This window comes from Lepidochelys kempii, chromosome 15 (assembly GCF_965140265.1).
Source record: "Lepidochelys kempii isolate rLepKem1 chromosome 15, rLepKem1.hap2, whole genome shotgun sequence".
Classification (NCBI taxonomy): domain Eukaryota; kingdom Metazoa; phylum Chordata; order Testudines; family Cheloniidae; genus Lepidochelys; species Lepidochelys kempii.
The window spans coordinates 27,555,305-27,569,600 of NC_133270.1; the positions used below are offsets into that span (position 1 = coordinate 27,555,305).

Below are 14,296 nucleotides of genomic sequence, written 5' to 3' on the forward strand. Positions count from 1 at the left end.
CCCAAAATATTTCAGCAATAAAAGAAACGTTAAAAGACACATCAGAAGCCTTCAGTTCCTCACTGTGCTAAAATGTACCAGATTTTTCAGTTCTTTGCAAGCTAAATTTATATCCATGAGCAAGTGCCTTTCTGGGTACTGAATCACTGAGCTGCTCTGCATTTCCTCTATAAATTACAGAAGCTGGTTTGAAATTTGCTTGGAAAAGGTGAAGCTTTACATTGAAATTCATGTTGCACTTCCCTCCTCATCGCCCTGCGGTGTTCATTGCTACAATGCGTTCAGACACAAGCAGACACTTATTAATACTAATTACTATTTCTATTGCCGCAGTGCCTAGGAATCCTTGTCCTGGACTAGGACCCCACTGCCCAAGCAATGTGGTTCTGCTCCAAACCGAAGCCCCGGTGCTGCAGCCACTTACAGCAGAGAATTACTCACTTCACGGAAATCTTCCCATGTAATTCTCGGGGTAGGATGTTCAGCAATCACTAAGGATCTGATTCTGTCACAGATTCTAAGACTTGGGCAGGAGCAGCCCCTGGGGCCAGACCAGGGGCCACCGGAGCAGTGGCTGCCAGGGCCACAGACCGGGGCTGGGTGAGCCCCCGGAGCGTAGGCCATGGCTGGGTGACCCCTGGAGGTGCAGGAGCAGCGGTCGAGGCCGCGTCAGCGACCAGGACCAGAGCAACGGCTTCCACAGCAGGAGAGCTAGGTGAAGACCTTTCTTAAGGGAAAAACAAACTCTATATTCTAGTAAAGCACCTTCTCTCCTGGCTGTGTGGTGTGATATAATTTCAAGAAGGAAAATGACCCTTCTGTAAGGAACAAATGCTTTTATCCTGCTCGGCTGATTTTCACGTGGAAAACTAAGGAATGGTGGCATTGTTTGACCTTCTTTCTGCCCAGACCAAAAACATTAAATCCTGAACAAAAAACAGACCTAGAACAAATATTCACACCAAGACTTGTGCTGCTCTTTGGCCTAGACAAGTGGTTTTCAACCTTTCTTCATTTAAGGACCCCTAAAAAAAATGGTGCCTGGCGATGCAGACGGTTTTGGAAATCTTAGGGGGTCTGCAGCACGCAGCACAGGTTGAAAACCACTGTTCTATGGTAATGACAACCTTTCCCGGACCTCTTAGACAGTCTGTGGGCTCCCAAGGGTCCATAGACCACAAGTTGAAAACCACTGGCCTAGAATGAACTAGGCACAAACCAGGAACTAAGAATTACCCATCTATAATCCATCCTGGATCAGTGCCAAAATAGCATTGATAGGCCAAAGGAATTAATGCAGGCCGATATTTTTAAAGATCCTGTACACACAAACCAGGAGGGCAAAGAAAGAATTATTTAGGCCACTGTTAAATGGGGTCCCAGCTTTCTGGTGGCATCATGGAAAGTGGCAACAGGTTACAAGGTATCAGATTGTAAAAAAAACACATTATTTCGATCACTTTCTTCCTTCTCCTACTTCCACACTGATGCGATTTCAGTAGCTGCTGTCTCCAAAACCGAGAGGGCGAGATTCCACCTGGAAGCAGCAATTCTAGCTGCCCGGATGCTCTGACAGCCTGTGAGCTACTAGACTAATTTGAGGAAGACCAGAGACCGTCTGCAAGCAACGACACACGCTTTCAGAACCCAAGCGGGTCCCTCCCGAGCTATGGTGCTGGACCAGCACACACCTAAGCCCCGTGTTAGTGCAGGAAATGACTTTCAGTGATCGACACTGGCCTCAGGGGTTTGGACACAGAGCCGCTTTGGCTCAGAAGAGCTCATCATCTCCAAGGTGCCATGAAGTCCATTGCCAGCAATGGGCGGGTCAGGTTTGAGTGCAGCAGGTCAGGTACCGAAATCCAGGGGCAGAGTTCAAAACAGTCTCCACTTCCACATCAAAGCCGCCGCTGGGAATGGAAAGACAAGACTCAGCGACCCACGGGATCGCTGCTGGAGCCGGGCACATGACACCAGGCAGGCAAAGTTCCCAGCATGCAGGAGTTCCCCATCCCGCTGACGGATCGGCAGCACGTGACGGCGTCTCAGAGGGCACTCGCAGCCAGGCCGACTTCAGAGATGGCTTAGTTCGTGTTTCCAAATGAGCCCCCTGCCGCCCCCACCAGAGCCTCCGTCACAGTTTGTGGCTCTCCTGGCTCTCCAGCCATTCTCTCCTCAGCTCGGTGATCTCTCTGCCGTACCAGTCGTGGAGCTTGGAGAAACTCACCGTGCCTGGGCACACGGGGCTGTCTGCCGCAGGGCCACAGGTACTGCCTGACGAGGTGCGTCTGCGAGGCGGCAAAGGAGGAGGCTTCACGCGTCCCTCGTGGCTGCTGCCCGCAGCCGTCTTCCCACTCCCTGCATCAGCAAGGCCCCCGGGGACGTCCCCCGCTGGCAGGGTATCCAGGCTCGGAGCGTTATTCCACACCGCACAGCCGTTCTCTTTCAGGGGGGCGCAAGGGGCTGGCGCCATGGGCCGCTCCCGGGGAGGGGGCCGCTCCAGAGCCGGAGACGTGGGGTCCAAGCAGAGAGCCGGCTTGGCTTTCCGGTAAATTGGTGACCTCCTTTGGACGCTGCGGCTGCCAGCCAGGCTCCCCTGCATCTCCTCCAGCTGCTTCTCCAGCTCCTTCACCACCAGCCGCATGTAGTTGAAGCTGGCACGCGACAGGGCCTTGACCCAGGACTCCACGGCAGCCTGGCTCTCGGCCGCCAGGACGTAGGTGCGCGACTTGGCGCAGTCAAACTTGATGGCGAAGGTGAACTCCTCAGCGGCCTCGCAGAGCTCCACGGTGCAGCCCTCCAAGACTATCACGCCCACCGGCTCCCGGCTCTCCCGCTCCTCGAAGTAGAAGAGCATGTTGCCCTTCAGCACGAACCAGCGGCGGTGATAGGCCGTGTTCCGCTCGCCCTTCTTGAAGAGGAAGCCGGCGTTGTCGGCGGGGGAGCCGCAGGTGGCGTAGAACACCAGGCTCCGCTCATTCAGCTTCATGGCGCCGAGGCCTAGAGGGGAAAAAGATTCATATGGGCTCGGGGGCGAGGATCTGCTGGGCTCTCTGAGCTACGCGCAAAGGCCAGGGAGCCCAGGCAGTCCCATCCCAGCAGCTAGAGTGACTCTACTGGCTCGCTGAGGTCCTCACTCAGAGTGCCCAAGTGGGAACGGACTGGAAACGGACAGCAGGGAGTTCAAACCCCTAACACAGGGGCACCGGGGCAATCTCCACGGAGGCCCTACCCGTTTACCCTGGCTGCCAGGCACTCCCCACGGGCCGCTCCCCCTTCACAGAGTGGAGGGATTCAGAGCCCAGAGGGGGAACCAGGTAATTGGGCAGCACTGACTTGCCTGCAGAAGGCTCAGGGGAGGAGAGGAACGTTAACAGGAGCAGCCACACTGGGTCAGACGAATGGGCCATTGAGCCCGGTATCCTGTCTCCCGACAGTGGTCAGTGCTACAGGCTTCAGAGGAAATGAACAGAGCAGGGCAGTTATCGAGTGATCCGTGCCCTGTCATCCAGCCCCAGCTTCTGGTAGTCAGAGGTTCAGGGACACCTGGAGCATAGGGCTGCAGCCCTGACCATCTTGGCTAACAGCCGTTGAAAGATCTGTCCTCCCTGCAATGTCACTGCAGAGAGCTTCCTGGGCTGGCTCTGAACTGGGTCCTGGAATGAAGGGGGAGCCAGTGGGGCTGGGGTTGGCTTTGGGGGAGGAGGTGCTGGCTAATCACCCTTCTGACCATCAGTGCCCCTGAGCCACTGCAGAATTATTCCCAGGCGCCGTACGTGTTCACAGTGCTGCCTGGCGGGGGAGCCAGCCCCATGGAGCCCATACACCAGCAGCACCCCAGCAAACCCAGAGCCCCGCCTGGACGGTGACTGCAGGCCTAGCTGGATCACGTCATCCAGCAGGGGGAAGGGGGGTGCAGACATTGTTCAGGCAAGGGGGTGGCATGAAACCAGGCACAGGAGAAGGGCCTGCATTTCCGAGGGGCTCTGTGCCTGCTCTTCCCATTGACTTCAGCTGGAGTTCGAGGGTCTCGGCACCTTTGGGAAAAATCAGACTCAAAGAGAGCAGCCCCAGGGGCAAAGCGCAGGGAGGTGGAAGGAGCTGTGAGCAGGCTGGTGGGGAATAGAAGGAATGAAGCTGCTTTCCTGCTGCCCAGCATAGTGGTACCCAGGAACACAGGATGAAAATGGACTTGAGGGGGCTGAACAATTTAATCCATCTCCAAACACCACTTCTCACAGCACCTTCCATTCCACAAGGCGACAGAACCATTTAAACCCCTGGAATGACATGTATGGGCACTAGGTGGTCCCTGGTAAACAAGGGGTTGACCTCAGCTTAGCTTCCCCCTCTCTTGGCCCCAAGGTTCATGGGAACTGCTATACATTAGCTGCTTGGGGAGCCCAGGGCGAGAATACCTCTGGGAAGAGACGGGGTCACAGAGCTGGAGTGATCTCCATCTGGGGGTCTTAACTTATCAGAAAGGAAAGCGATTTTCTATGCTTGAGGGAGACGCCCTGCTCAGTGCAACTGGCTTCTCCTTTCTTTGTCCACTCCCCAGCTTGCCATCCAGGTCACCTGGCCCTATTTCTGCTCCTGGCTGTTTGCCTTTCCAGTGAGACCCCATTGGATCAGTTTCTCTTTGTTTACTGTCAGTTTCCTTTCTGGTTCTTGGGCCCTTTGGGGGAGGAAAGAGGGGGAGGGGAACCACTGTTTAAAAGATACTTCCAATTTAAAAGAGAGTCCTATTGATCTCCGCTTTTGTTCAAAGTTGACTTTTACAAAACCAACAATTTTCTGGGTGAATCGAATGCCCTTTTCTTTCTCCCCTCATTGGGCCTGTAATTGGGATCACGTCCCATCTAATGCTGTTTATCACGCATGGCTGAAGAACCATTCCTAAATTACACTTCCCCCTTCTCTCTATAAATACGCTTGAACAATGCAGTGTGCAGCTGGCCTGGCACTGCTCATGGGGTTCCTAGCACCAGTCTATTGCTGCCCGGATCAGCAGGGACCAGGTGGACTCAGGGTGCTGCATACACTGCTGGTATTGGTTACTCCCCCTCAGCCATAGTCAGTCGCATCAAGTCCTATCAGAGCATCCTAGATGCTGCTGTTTTGCAAGCTGAGTGAAGTTATTCCCTAGCAGCTTATCTAGCAACCCAGATGCCTGATCACATTCACAGCTGCTGCAGACGTTGGCCATACCAGCTCTGCATGTTCAGATGTCCTAGCACCACCTCTGTTGGGAAAGAACTGGGAGTCAGACAACCCACGTCAGACAACCCTGCCCACATCTACCACTCACTGAGTGTGTGACTTCACTGTACTGCTCTGTACCAGTGTCCCCATCTGGAAAACAGGGATTGTGCCACCTATCCTGCTTTGAGATCTGTAGCATTGCAAGTACCAGCCATGAGTCAGGAAGCGTCATTCTAAGCATGGCGGTGGTTCCATTGATTTCAGTGGGAACATTTCCGTGCTTTAACGTTTAGCGTATTCTTAAGCGCTTCACTGCAGCCGGAGCACTGCAAAGATGAAGTGCTGCCGGAGCTTCCAAGATTCCAGTGACCCCCTAATGGATGGCTGAAATGGAACGCCAAACAGCCCCCACCATCCCCACAATGGCAAAGACCTGCCACAAGCCTCGGGAACATCTGTAATGTCTCGGGTCACGGCCCAGCTCTGCTCATGCCACTTGGAACGGGAAGGCACTGGAAGCAAATGCTACATCCTCATCCGAGCACCGAGGTGAGCTGCTTTAATCCACGACGCTGGGAAACACGCTCCCTCCAAAAGCTTCCATGAGCCTTCGATGCAAGTTCCTAAAGAAGCCAATGAGGGACAAGCATCACTCAGGCCTGGATGGAGCGGCATAGACTACTCGAGGAGGTTGAACAGATCTTTCCGAGTTTTCCTTTCTGTTTACAGTGACCTCATTCTGATAGAGGAAGTAAATGGTCTTACAAGGTTTGTGACTAACAACAGCGGTCGCTGGTGACCAAGCTGACAGTGAGGGAGGTTTTCACGTGGTCAGGCTGCTGTCATTGTCCGCAGCAGCCGGTGCAGCACTTGCTGTGAGGAAAGGGCAGCGTTTGTTCCCCAGAGCTCAGTTTGCCCCGTGACTTTTAATAGATCCCTATACGCCACTAGGTCTTCCATTCCCCCCACCCCTAGCCTTTGCAAAGTAAAATAAAATCCTCTATACTGTTGTGTATGTGGACATAACTTCCTCCCCTCCTCCCGCCACCCTTGCTCAGCAGCTGCAGCATAAGGGGTCTATAAATACAACACCGCTGCTAGCTTTTGCTTCCCTAATCATACTGACAGCGCCTCCCCTGCACGGCCCTCAAACCTTTTCAGGCTGATAATTATCAGTAACCATTTTACAGCGGGGGGGGGGGGGGTGAACCAGCACCCCAAGATGAAGGCTCAAGTTTTCCAAAGCAGCCATGAATTTTGGGGGCCCAGGTGGGAGCAGCTGGAGGAAGCAGATTGTAGCTGTGACAAAGGGGGCACCCAAACTTGACCCCCCTGGGGTTAGTGACTAGCCCCAAGGAAACGCCGTGAGTCGGTTTCGGAACCAGGCCTAGAATCCAGGAGTCCTGACTGTCAGGCCTTTGCTCTGACCACTAGACAGCACTCCTCCCTGAAAGCCCATTGCTGTTTAACTCCAGTCCTAATCTGGTCTGTTTTTTAAGCCCACGACCACAACAAAATCCTTGGAGGTGGACAAGCAATTTCACTCTTAAATCATGTAACAATGGTAAAGATTAATTGCGGCTCCCCCCTTCCCCCCATTACCTGAAGGTTATTTTTATAATCCCCCAGGAGCCCCATCTTGTGCAGAAGCCAGGTAGGTAGTAACAGGGAATGCTGCAAGCATCTCACCCTCCTCCGTTTCATTCATGAAGCGACTTGGTTGGTTTGTTTGACTTATTCTGAAGGGAAGGGGGCTTTTCTTCGGCTGGAGCCCAGCCCGCACAGCGTGACGAAGTGATGACAAGGAAGTCGGGGGGAGTCTTTACTAGCATCCCATGAAGTGAGCTGTAGCTCACGAAAGCTCATGCTCAAATAAATTGGTTAGTCTCTAAGGTGCCACAAGTCCTCCTTTTCTTTTTGCGAATACAGACTAACACGGCTGCTCCTCTGAAACCTTTACCAGAGCACAGGACCGTTCGCCCCTTTGGGGGTTTTTAGTGGCATGAGGTTTTGGCTGGTTTTAAGGGACCCTGAGACAGGCAGCCCCCGATGCACCCTGCAGCGTGTCTCGCAGCCGGCGTGTTTCCTGCAGGGCAGGCAGGGTCCTTGCTTCCCGTGGACTCGTGGGGGAATTGGGCGGCCCCCCCCCCCCAGCCGGCCAGGCATGGGGCAAGTGAGCTAGCACCAGCCCCCCCGGGAAAGTGACTTAGCTCCCCGGGGGTGCTGGAGTCACACGGGCGTGGGGAAGGGGCTCCGCTCCAGGCCAGCCAGGGGGGTGGTGGCTCCTGCTGGGCCCCCGGCATGGTCCGCGCAGGAAGGCAGCCAGCTCGGATGCTGGGCAGGGGAACAACCCTGGTGGCCCCCAACGCTGGAGACTCCCGGGCTCAAGTCCGCCCCGCAGAACCCAGCCCGGCCGGGCTGCGCCAGGCAGCTTCTCGGAGCGGGCCCATCCCCGTGGCCTCCAGTCCCGCGCTAGCTCGGCCCCTAGGGGCGGGGACGGGCCGGAGACCGGCCTGTCCCCTGCAGCCTCCCGCCTGGCCGGGCTCTGCCCGCGCCCCGGCTCCCAGCTCGGGCCCCCCCGGCGGCGGCTGCCAGGCTCCATCCCGCCCCCCGGTCTTACTTCTGCGCGCCCCTGCCTGCGCCCGGCTCCTTTGTTCCCTCCGCGCCGCTCCTGCCTCCCCCGGCTCCGGGGCTGGGGCCGGGGCCGGGACCGGCTCCGGGGCTGGGGCCGGCTCCTCCTCCGCGGGCTGTGGCCGCCGGCCACCAGCCGCTCTTAAAGAGCCAGCCCAGCCCGCACACCCGCCTCCCGAGCCATCGCGGGACGGGGGGGGGGGGGGGGGGGGGGGGGCGGGCGTGTCTACACGGCCTCGGAAACCTGGCCTCACACCGCTGGGAGCCCAACCCCCCTGCCGGCCACACGCAAAGGTGCCTGATCCCGGTCTGCAAGTACCGGGGACCCCGAGTCCTGCGGAGACTGGGGGCCAAGCCCCCTCATTGTGCAGTGTGGACGCAGCTCAAGCCCCAGAGCCCAGTCACAAGGTCTGTGCAGCAGGGGGAGGCCCCCTTAGCAAAGCAGGGAGACCTGGGGCCAGCAGTCCTAAGCCCAGGTTGACCATGCAGTAGGGCATACCCTCAACCAGGGGTATGTGTAGCCCTGAGGGTTCGCTGCGGTCTTCTGGGGGGTACTCAAACCCTCTAGATCAGTGTTTCTCCACCTGGCAGTCGTGAACCCCATGGGGGTTGCGGGATGGGTTTAGGGGGATTGCAAGTGCAGGGCCGGCTTGAGGACGTGGCAAGCAGGGCAATTGCCTGGGGGCTCGTTAAACTGAGTTCCGGGCTTCAGCCCTGGGTGGCAGGGCTCAGGCTTTAGATAAGGCTCACAAGTGAAACGCAGGCTCTGGTATCACACTGAAATGTAAGTACAATATATTCCAATGGTTTGATGATTATATGGTAGAAATGAGAACATCCGCAATTTTTCAGCCTCCTGAAAGGGTAGAGTAGTCTGGAAAGGTTGAGAGCCACTGCCCTAAGGGATTAGCGGCGAACCGATGGCCACACGGTACAGGTCAGAACATTAATGCTTCTGGGTGAAATTGCTATTGCAGGATATTATTATTAGTCATATTACTGGAGTACCAGCCATGGACCCTGTTGTGCTGGGCACTGTACAAACACGGAGCAGAGTCCCTGCCCCAAAGAGCTTCCAATCCAAGTATAATACAAGAGACAACAGATGGATATGGACTGGACCGGATGAGGAAACAGCAAGACAATATTCAATTAGTTCCAGTCCTGGTCCTTAACTTCAAGGTGCTGGGCCCAAAAATAACTAGGGCTCTGGATGAAGCCGAGGGGCGACAGCTCCACTCCTGGGGCTCTGTGAAAAGCTTTACAACCAGGCTAATTGCTCTCCATTTGAGGTGCCCTTCTTTGGCCTGCCTTCTCTGACGCAGGTACCGAGCAACGTGTGTATCAAAACATGCCTGTCAAAACAAGCTATTCTACTGCACAGACTTCTCTCCCTGGGGAAAGGATGAAAGGACAAAGACCATGGGACAGGTGCTAGGCCCAGATATTCCGGTCAGCCTGGTATACGGGCCTGTATAGACTAGAATATTGGTCAGCATGGGAGACAGTGTACTCGCAGCTGCAATAACAGGCCCAGCTGAGATTGGTGCCCCATTGTCTTAGCTCTATGTAAGAGACAGTCCCCACCCCAAAAAGTGAACAGTCTAGAAAGACTAGATTTATTATCCCTATTTTACACAATGACTTGCCCAAAGTCATGCAGGAACTAGACATGACAAAACTGGGACTAGAATCCAGATCTTCCCTTGTCCCTGCGCGGAGTTTCACGAATACATGACCGGTCACTGACAGGCATGAGCACAGGAGATGAATTTGGGAATGGTTATTGTTAAATGTTTATGCTGCCGCAGCTAGTGGAAACGCTTCAAATCTGATCATGGTGGTGCTGTATAAACACACACAAACACCTGGCCCTTGCCCCAAACAGTCTTCAGTTGAACAAGGCTTGGTCCTTTGAAGCCAGTGGGAATAGTGGGTTGTTTGAAGCTAAGCACGTGTTTAAGTGTTTGCAGGCTCAGGGCCTGGGTCTAGCAGTGGACTGCGCAGATTGTGTGTATCTCCTTGTCCACGCTTTCAAGAGGACACAGCGAGTGCCCACCATTTGAACGTACTGGTGCTATCAGTATTTCATTGTGGCTTGATTCCTTATATAGAGCATTGATTGAGTGACGTTATACATAGCACAAGAGCCTGACAAATCTAGTGACTGCATTAGCCTTCTTAGGATAGCGTCACTGTATGTAGACATTATCGCGTCTTTCACAAGACCAGAATCCTTTTGTGGGCCCACCACCAGAACATAATTTGCAATCAAACAATTAATAACATGAAAATGAAGCCTTCCTCCTCACCCACATAAAAAGGCAATTCGCAACCACTAAAGCCTATGATGATGTACGCCAGTGGTCTCCAAACTTTTTGGCTCACACACCCCCAGGGTGACCTGCCGCAGGCGTGCCACCGACGGAGGAAGACCGGAAGACCTGCCGCAGGCGGGCCGCCAGAGGGGAGCACCAGCCGTGGACGTGCAGAGCGGCCGCTGAAGAAAAAAAATGGTGGAGTGCCATCTGGCAATGCTACTGATGCCACGCACCCCCTGGCATCATCTTGCGCACCCCAGTTTGGAGACCACTGATGTGCGGTATAATGCACATGACTGCAGCCAAGAGGTGGCCACTGAGCCAAGGGTGAATTTGGTCCCGGAGAGTATTACAAGTTATGCAAGTGTATAGGAATCAAAAGGCCCCCTGTAGACAAGTGCACGTAACTTTGTATGTAGGTTTTTCTTTGTAGGTCAGTGTTTTCTCAGGAGAGTTGGTTGACCCAGTTTTCTGTCAAAAACTACAATTTTGTCAAAATCTAAATGTTTGGCAGGAACGTGTTGCTTTGGCTCAAAATTTTGATGGGAAAAAAGTCGAACCGAATCGTGTAAGAACATCAGAATGGCCATACTAGGACAGACCACTGGTCCCAGAGTCTAGTATCCTCTCTGCTGACAGTGGCCAGTGCCAGATGCTTCAGAGGGAATGAACAGAACAGGGCAATTATCGAGTGATCCATCCCCTGTCATCCAGCCCCAGCTCCTGGACTTTCTGATTTTGTTTCAATAATGGCAAAACATTTTGATAAGGTAAAAATATTTTATTTTCATTAATTTTGGTTTGACTTTCATATTAAAATATGTGTTTTAATATTAAATATATGAATGTTTTGATGGTCTTGAATGGGAATTTTTTTGAATGTTCATTCTGTGGGAAATTTTGGCTTTTTATTCTACTTAATTCTGGCTTGTTGTTCTAATTTGGAATGAAAACAGAAATTACATTTCCCCCCCAGCCCCAAGGTTCAGTGCCGCAACACAGCTGTTGGTTTCCTTGGCAGCTAGACCCGTTCCCCTCTGGAATGGAGAACAGGTTTTGAAAGAGCAGCGAATCAGCCCTAGTTTTTATCTTCTCTCAGAACAGGCTCTGATTGCACGGTCTGCTAGACTCTCCTGCATCGTTCTGTACCCATCTTTCCAGTTCTGCACAGAGTGGCCTCGGCTAGTCGAGAGCCATGGGAGGATGCTTTAAAAATCCCTTTCATGGGAGTTCAGTTGCTCACCAGACTAGCTCTGCAATGCAAGCTGATTCTACCCACCTTGGAGACCTGGTTGTGCAAACAGGCCCCTTCCATGCATTGACTGCTAAGGGCTGAGTGTAAAGTTGTTAACGCGTGTGTGCAGGCTCAGGGATATGTGTTGCATGCCAAGTATAAGCCACCCAAAACATTATTGTTGCTGCTTATTTCCTACATGCTAATGCCAGGCTGGGCACCGTTTGAGCTGCAATGATCAAGGCAGCCCCTGCTCTGCAGAATCATAGAATCTCAGGGTTGGAAGGGACCTCAGGAGGTCATCTAGTCCAACCCCCTCCCTGCTCAAAGCAGGACCAATCCCCAGTTTTTGCCCAGATCCCTAAATGGCCCCCTCAAGGATTGAGCTCACAACCCTGGGTTTAGCAGGCCAATGCTCAAACCACTGAGCTATCCCTTCCCCCCTGAGAGCCATGGAGAGGGAGAAATGAAGTGCTGCGAGCCCCCCCAGGAAAGAGTTACAGGCGGTGGGGGAAAGCAGATGAAGTCAACCACAGGCCTCAACAGGAGGTGGATCGGCCCCCCGGCCTGCTGACTGCATGAGGAGCCTTCATCTCACTTGGCAAAGGGCTGCTTGTGGCCAGAGAATGCACCCCACTCCTCCAGGTGCCCTCAGAAGGGGAGTAGTGCAGTGTTTAGCCTATTCCCTAAGGGCCTGATCCTGCAAAGAGCTGAGGGGAATGAGGGGGCTCTGCCCAGTGGCTCACAGGATGGGGCACTGGGCCCAGAGGCCTGATCTAAATACACAGTCAAACTAAAGGTGTAAACTTATTGATACAAGCTGGTTTGAAACCAGTTTAAGCATCTCTGCTCAGGGCTGTGTGCTAAATCGGGGCTGGGGCAACATGGGTATGTATGTAGATGAGGCCTTAGCCGGAATCCAGTGTTGCTTAATTGCCTTGGTTAGCATTGTGAGCCACACCCACACCAGTGCCAGGCACTATAAACCTTCCTTCCCCATAGCAGGGTGACATGAGCCATATAAACATGCACAGTTATTAGTGTAGGCAGCTGTGTGGGTTGTAAACTGAGCTGTGCCCTGTTGTCACTGAGCCCAGACGAGGGCCATCTCAGTGGAACAGGAAAAACCTAACACCAAGGAAGGTAAACAATCAGGCGGATCCCTCTGTGAAGTAATTAAAGGCAGCCAGCTGCTGTCCTGCTCACTAGTTAGTTAAGAGGGTTTCCTCTTTAATCCGGATTTACCTATTGTTCTTATTCTCATGGCTTCCCATCGCCCTCCTCCAGCTGGAGTTGTGTAGGGAAGGAAATTTCACTCAACACCTGTTTGTTACACAGGCCCCATTTGTCCTGCTTACTCGGCCTCCTGGAACGTTGTGACAATCCCTGAGTTACATCTGGCCTGAATGGGTCACTGATCTGATTCACACCTCAGGAATGACTCCACTGAAACCACTAGTTAACCTATGGTAAAACTGGTGTGATGGAGAACAGAACCAGGGGAATCTCTAAAGCTGCACATATGACTTCTGTGTGTGCCCGCGCGCATCAGCGCCTTTCTGTGTTTGCTGGGCTAACCCCGCACTTACTACTTCTGAATCCATTTCCTACAGGAAACACAAGTCTGCTCATGAAGCTAAGGGAAAACCTCACCAGTACAGCAATCTCTGAGTGAGAGGCATTCACTCTTTGGGACTAAACTGTCCACCCGCGCGCTCTTTCCAAACCAGGACTCTGATTAGTACTGCAAGTAGTTCAGAGCCCAAATTTTGATTTGTGGCCTCCCTATTCCAGTGGACAGTCAACACTGCCCAGATGAGTGAGAACCCCACCTAATGAAATAGTCTCTAGTCCACGGGGGGAAATCTAGGAGCCAGGGGACCACGAGTTCGAGGCTCACCTCTTCTGCTCGCTGCTGTTTATAGTTCTGAGCCCTTCACAGCCCTTCTTATGGAGCAAGGCCTCTAACCCGGCCCTTAAGAAGCAGGCAAGTATAATTTCCCTCTCATTTTACAGAGAAGTTAACTGAAACATTGCACTGGGTCATTACAAGGTCACTGGGAATAGAAACCAGGCTTCTAATATGCCTGCCTGAGGTCTCATTCAGGCTGAATGTGCCAAATCTATATGGTTGGCGAGCCTGGCTGTAACCACTAGGTAACACTGCCATCCGAGACAGCAGTAGAGGCCAGAAGTCCTGATCCCTAATATTCTAGTGCTGTCTCGCAAATAGTTATGCAACCCTCTGGCAAAGAATGTGCCACAGGATCCTCGAGTGGCTGGCCCGTATACAGAGCGAACAGTTACTTGTTAGCTCACAGGGTAGAGTGCTGTTCTGTGGAGCTAAAGGACCAATGGCCCAGCTCCTTAATGGAAGTTAGGTGCCTATTGAAATTAATGAGAATTAGGTGCCTAAATACCTTTGGATCTGAGCCAAAGTTCAAACCCTTCTTATGACCCAGGGGAGGATGCACCTGCTGGACTTCATTATTGTTCCCCCCCGCCCCGAATTTTATTTTTGTAATGTTTTTTGAATCTTACCACTCGGAATAATATAACAGGGGAGAATCTCCTAAACACCACCCTTTCTAGCTACAAACCATTATCTGTCAATGGTGGCATGAGGGGGCCACAAAATACAGGGGTTCCACATTTCAGCCGTTTGGCCTGCAGTGACCATACCAGACACTCTCTGGCATGATCCCCAAACTCCTCTTAGTCTCAGTGGGCATTAGGAATGTGGACAGAATGCAAGACGAGGCCCTATTCAGTAGTATATTGTGAAAATCCTTCTGCTGTGTGTACTGGGATTTTTGAATGTGCGGAGATTGAGTGTGAATTTGTTATCCAGTCTGGTGACAGCCAGGTAAACAAAGGATAAGAATTTCAAAGCCAATATAAAAAC

At 53.0% G+C, this 14,296-nt stretch overlaps 1 protein-coding gene across 2 annotated transcripts; it reads right to left on the reverse strand.

Annotated features, from left to right (window-relative positions):
- Positions 1–1,583: 1,583 nt before the first annotated feature.
- PHETA1 (PH domain containing endocytic trafficking adaptor 1) lies at positions 1,584–8,008 on the reverse strand. 2 transcript variants are annotated; one of them, XM_073312910.1, is made up of 2 exons: positions 7,826–8,008; positions 1,584–3,000 (listed from the first exon to the last, which is right to left on the reverse strand). In XM_073312910.1, the coding sequence occupies exon 2, from the start codon at positions 2,987–2,989 to the stop codon at positions 2,135–2,137; it is 855 nt and encodes a 284-aa protein (XP_073169011.1). In that variant the 5' UTR covers positions 2,990–3,000; positions 7,826–8,008; the 3' UTR covers positions 1,584–2,134. The 2 variants fall into 2 exon arrangements, with proteins under 2 accessions (XP_073169011.1, XP_073169012.1); XM_073312911.1 differs by lacking the exon at positions 7,826–8,008 and adding an exon at positions 6,808–7,594.
- Between the last annotated feature and the right edge of the window lie 6,288 nt (positions 8,009–14,296).

Bases quoted from the DNA above. Each gene is read 5' to 3' on its own strand.
- PHETA1 (XM_073312910.1), bottom strand. From the start codon at position 2,989: ATGAAGCTGAATGAGCGGAGCCTGGTGTTCTACGCCACCTGCGGCTCC.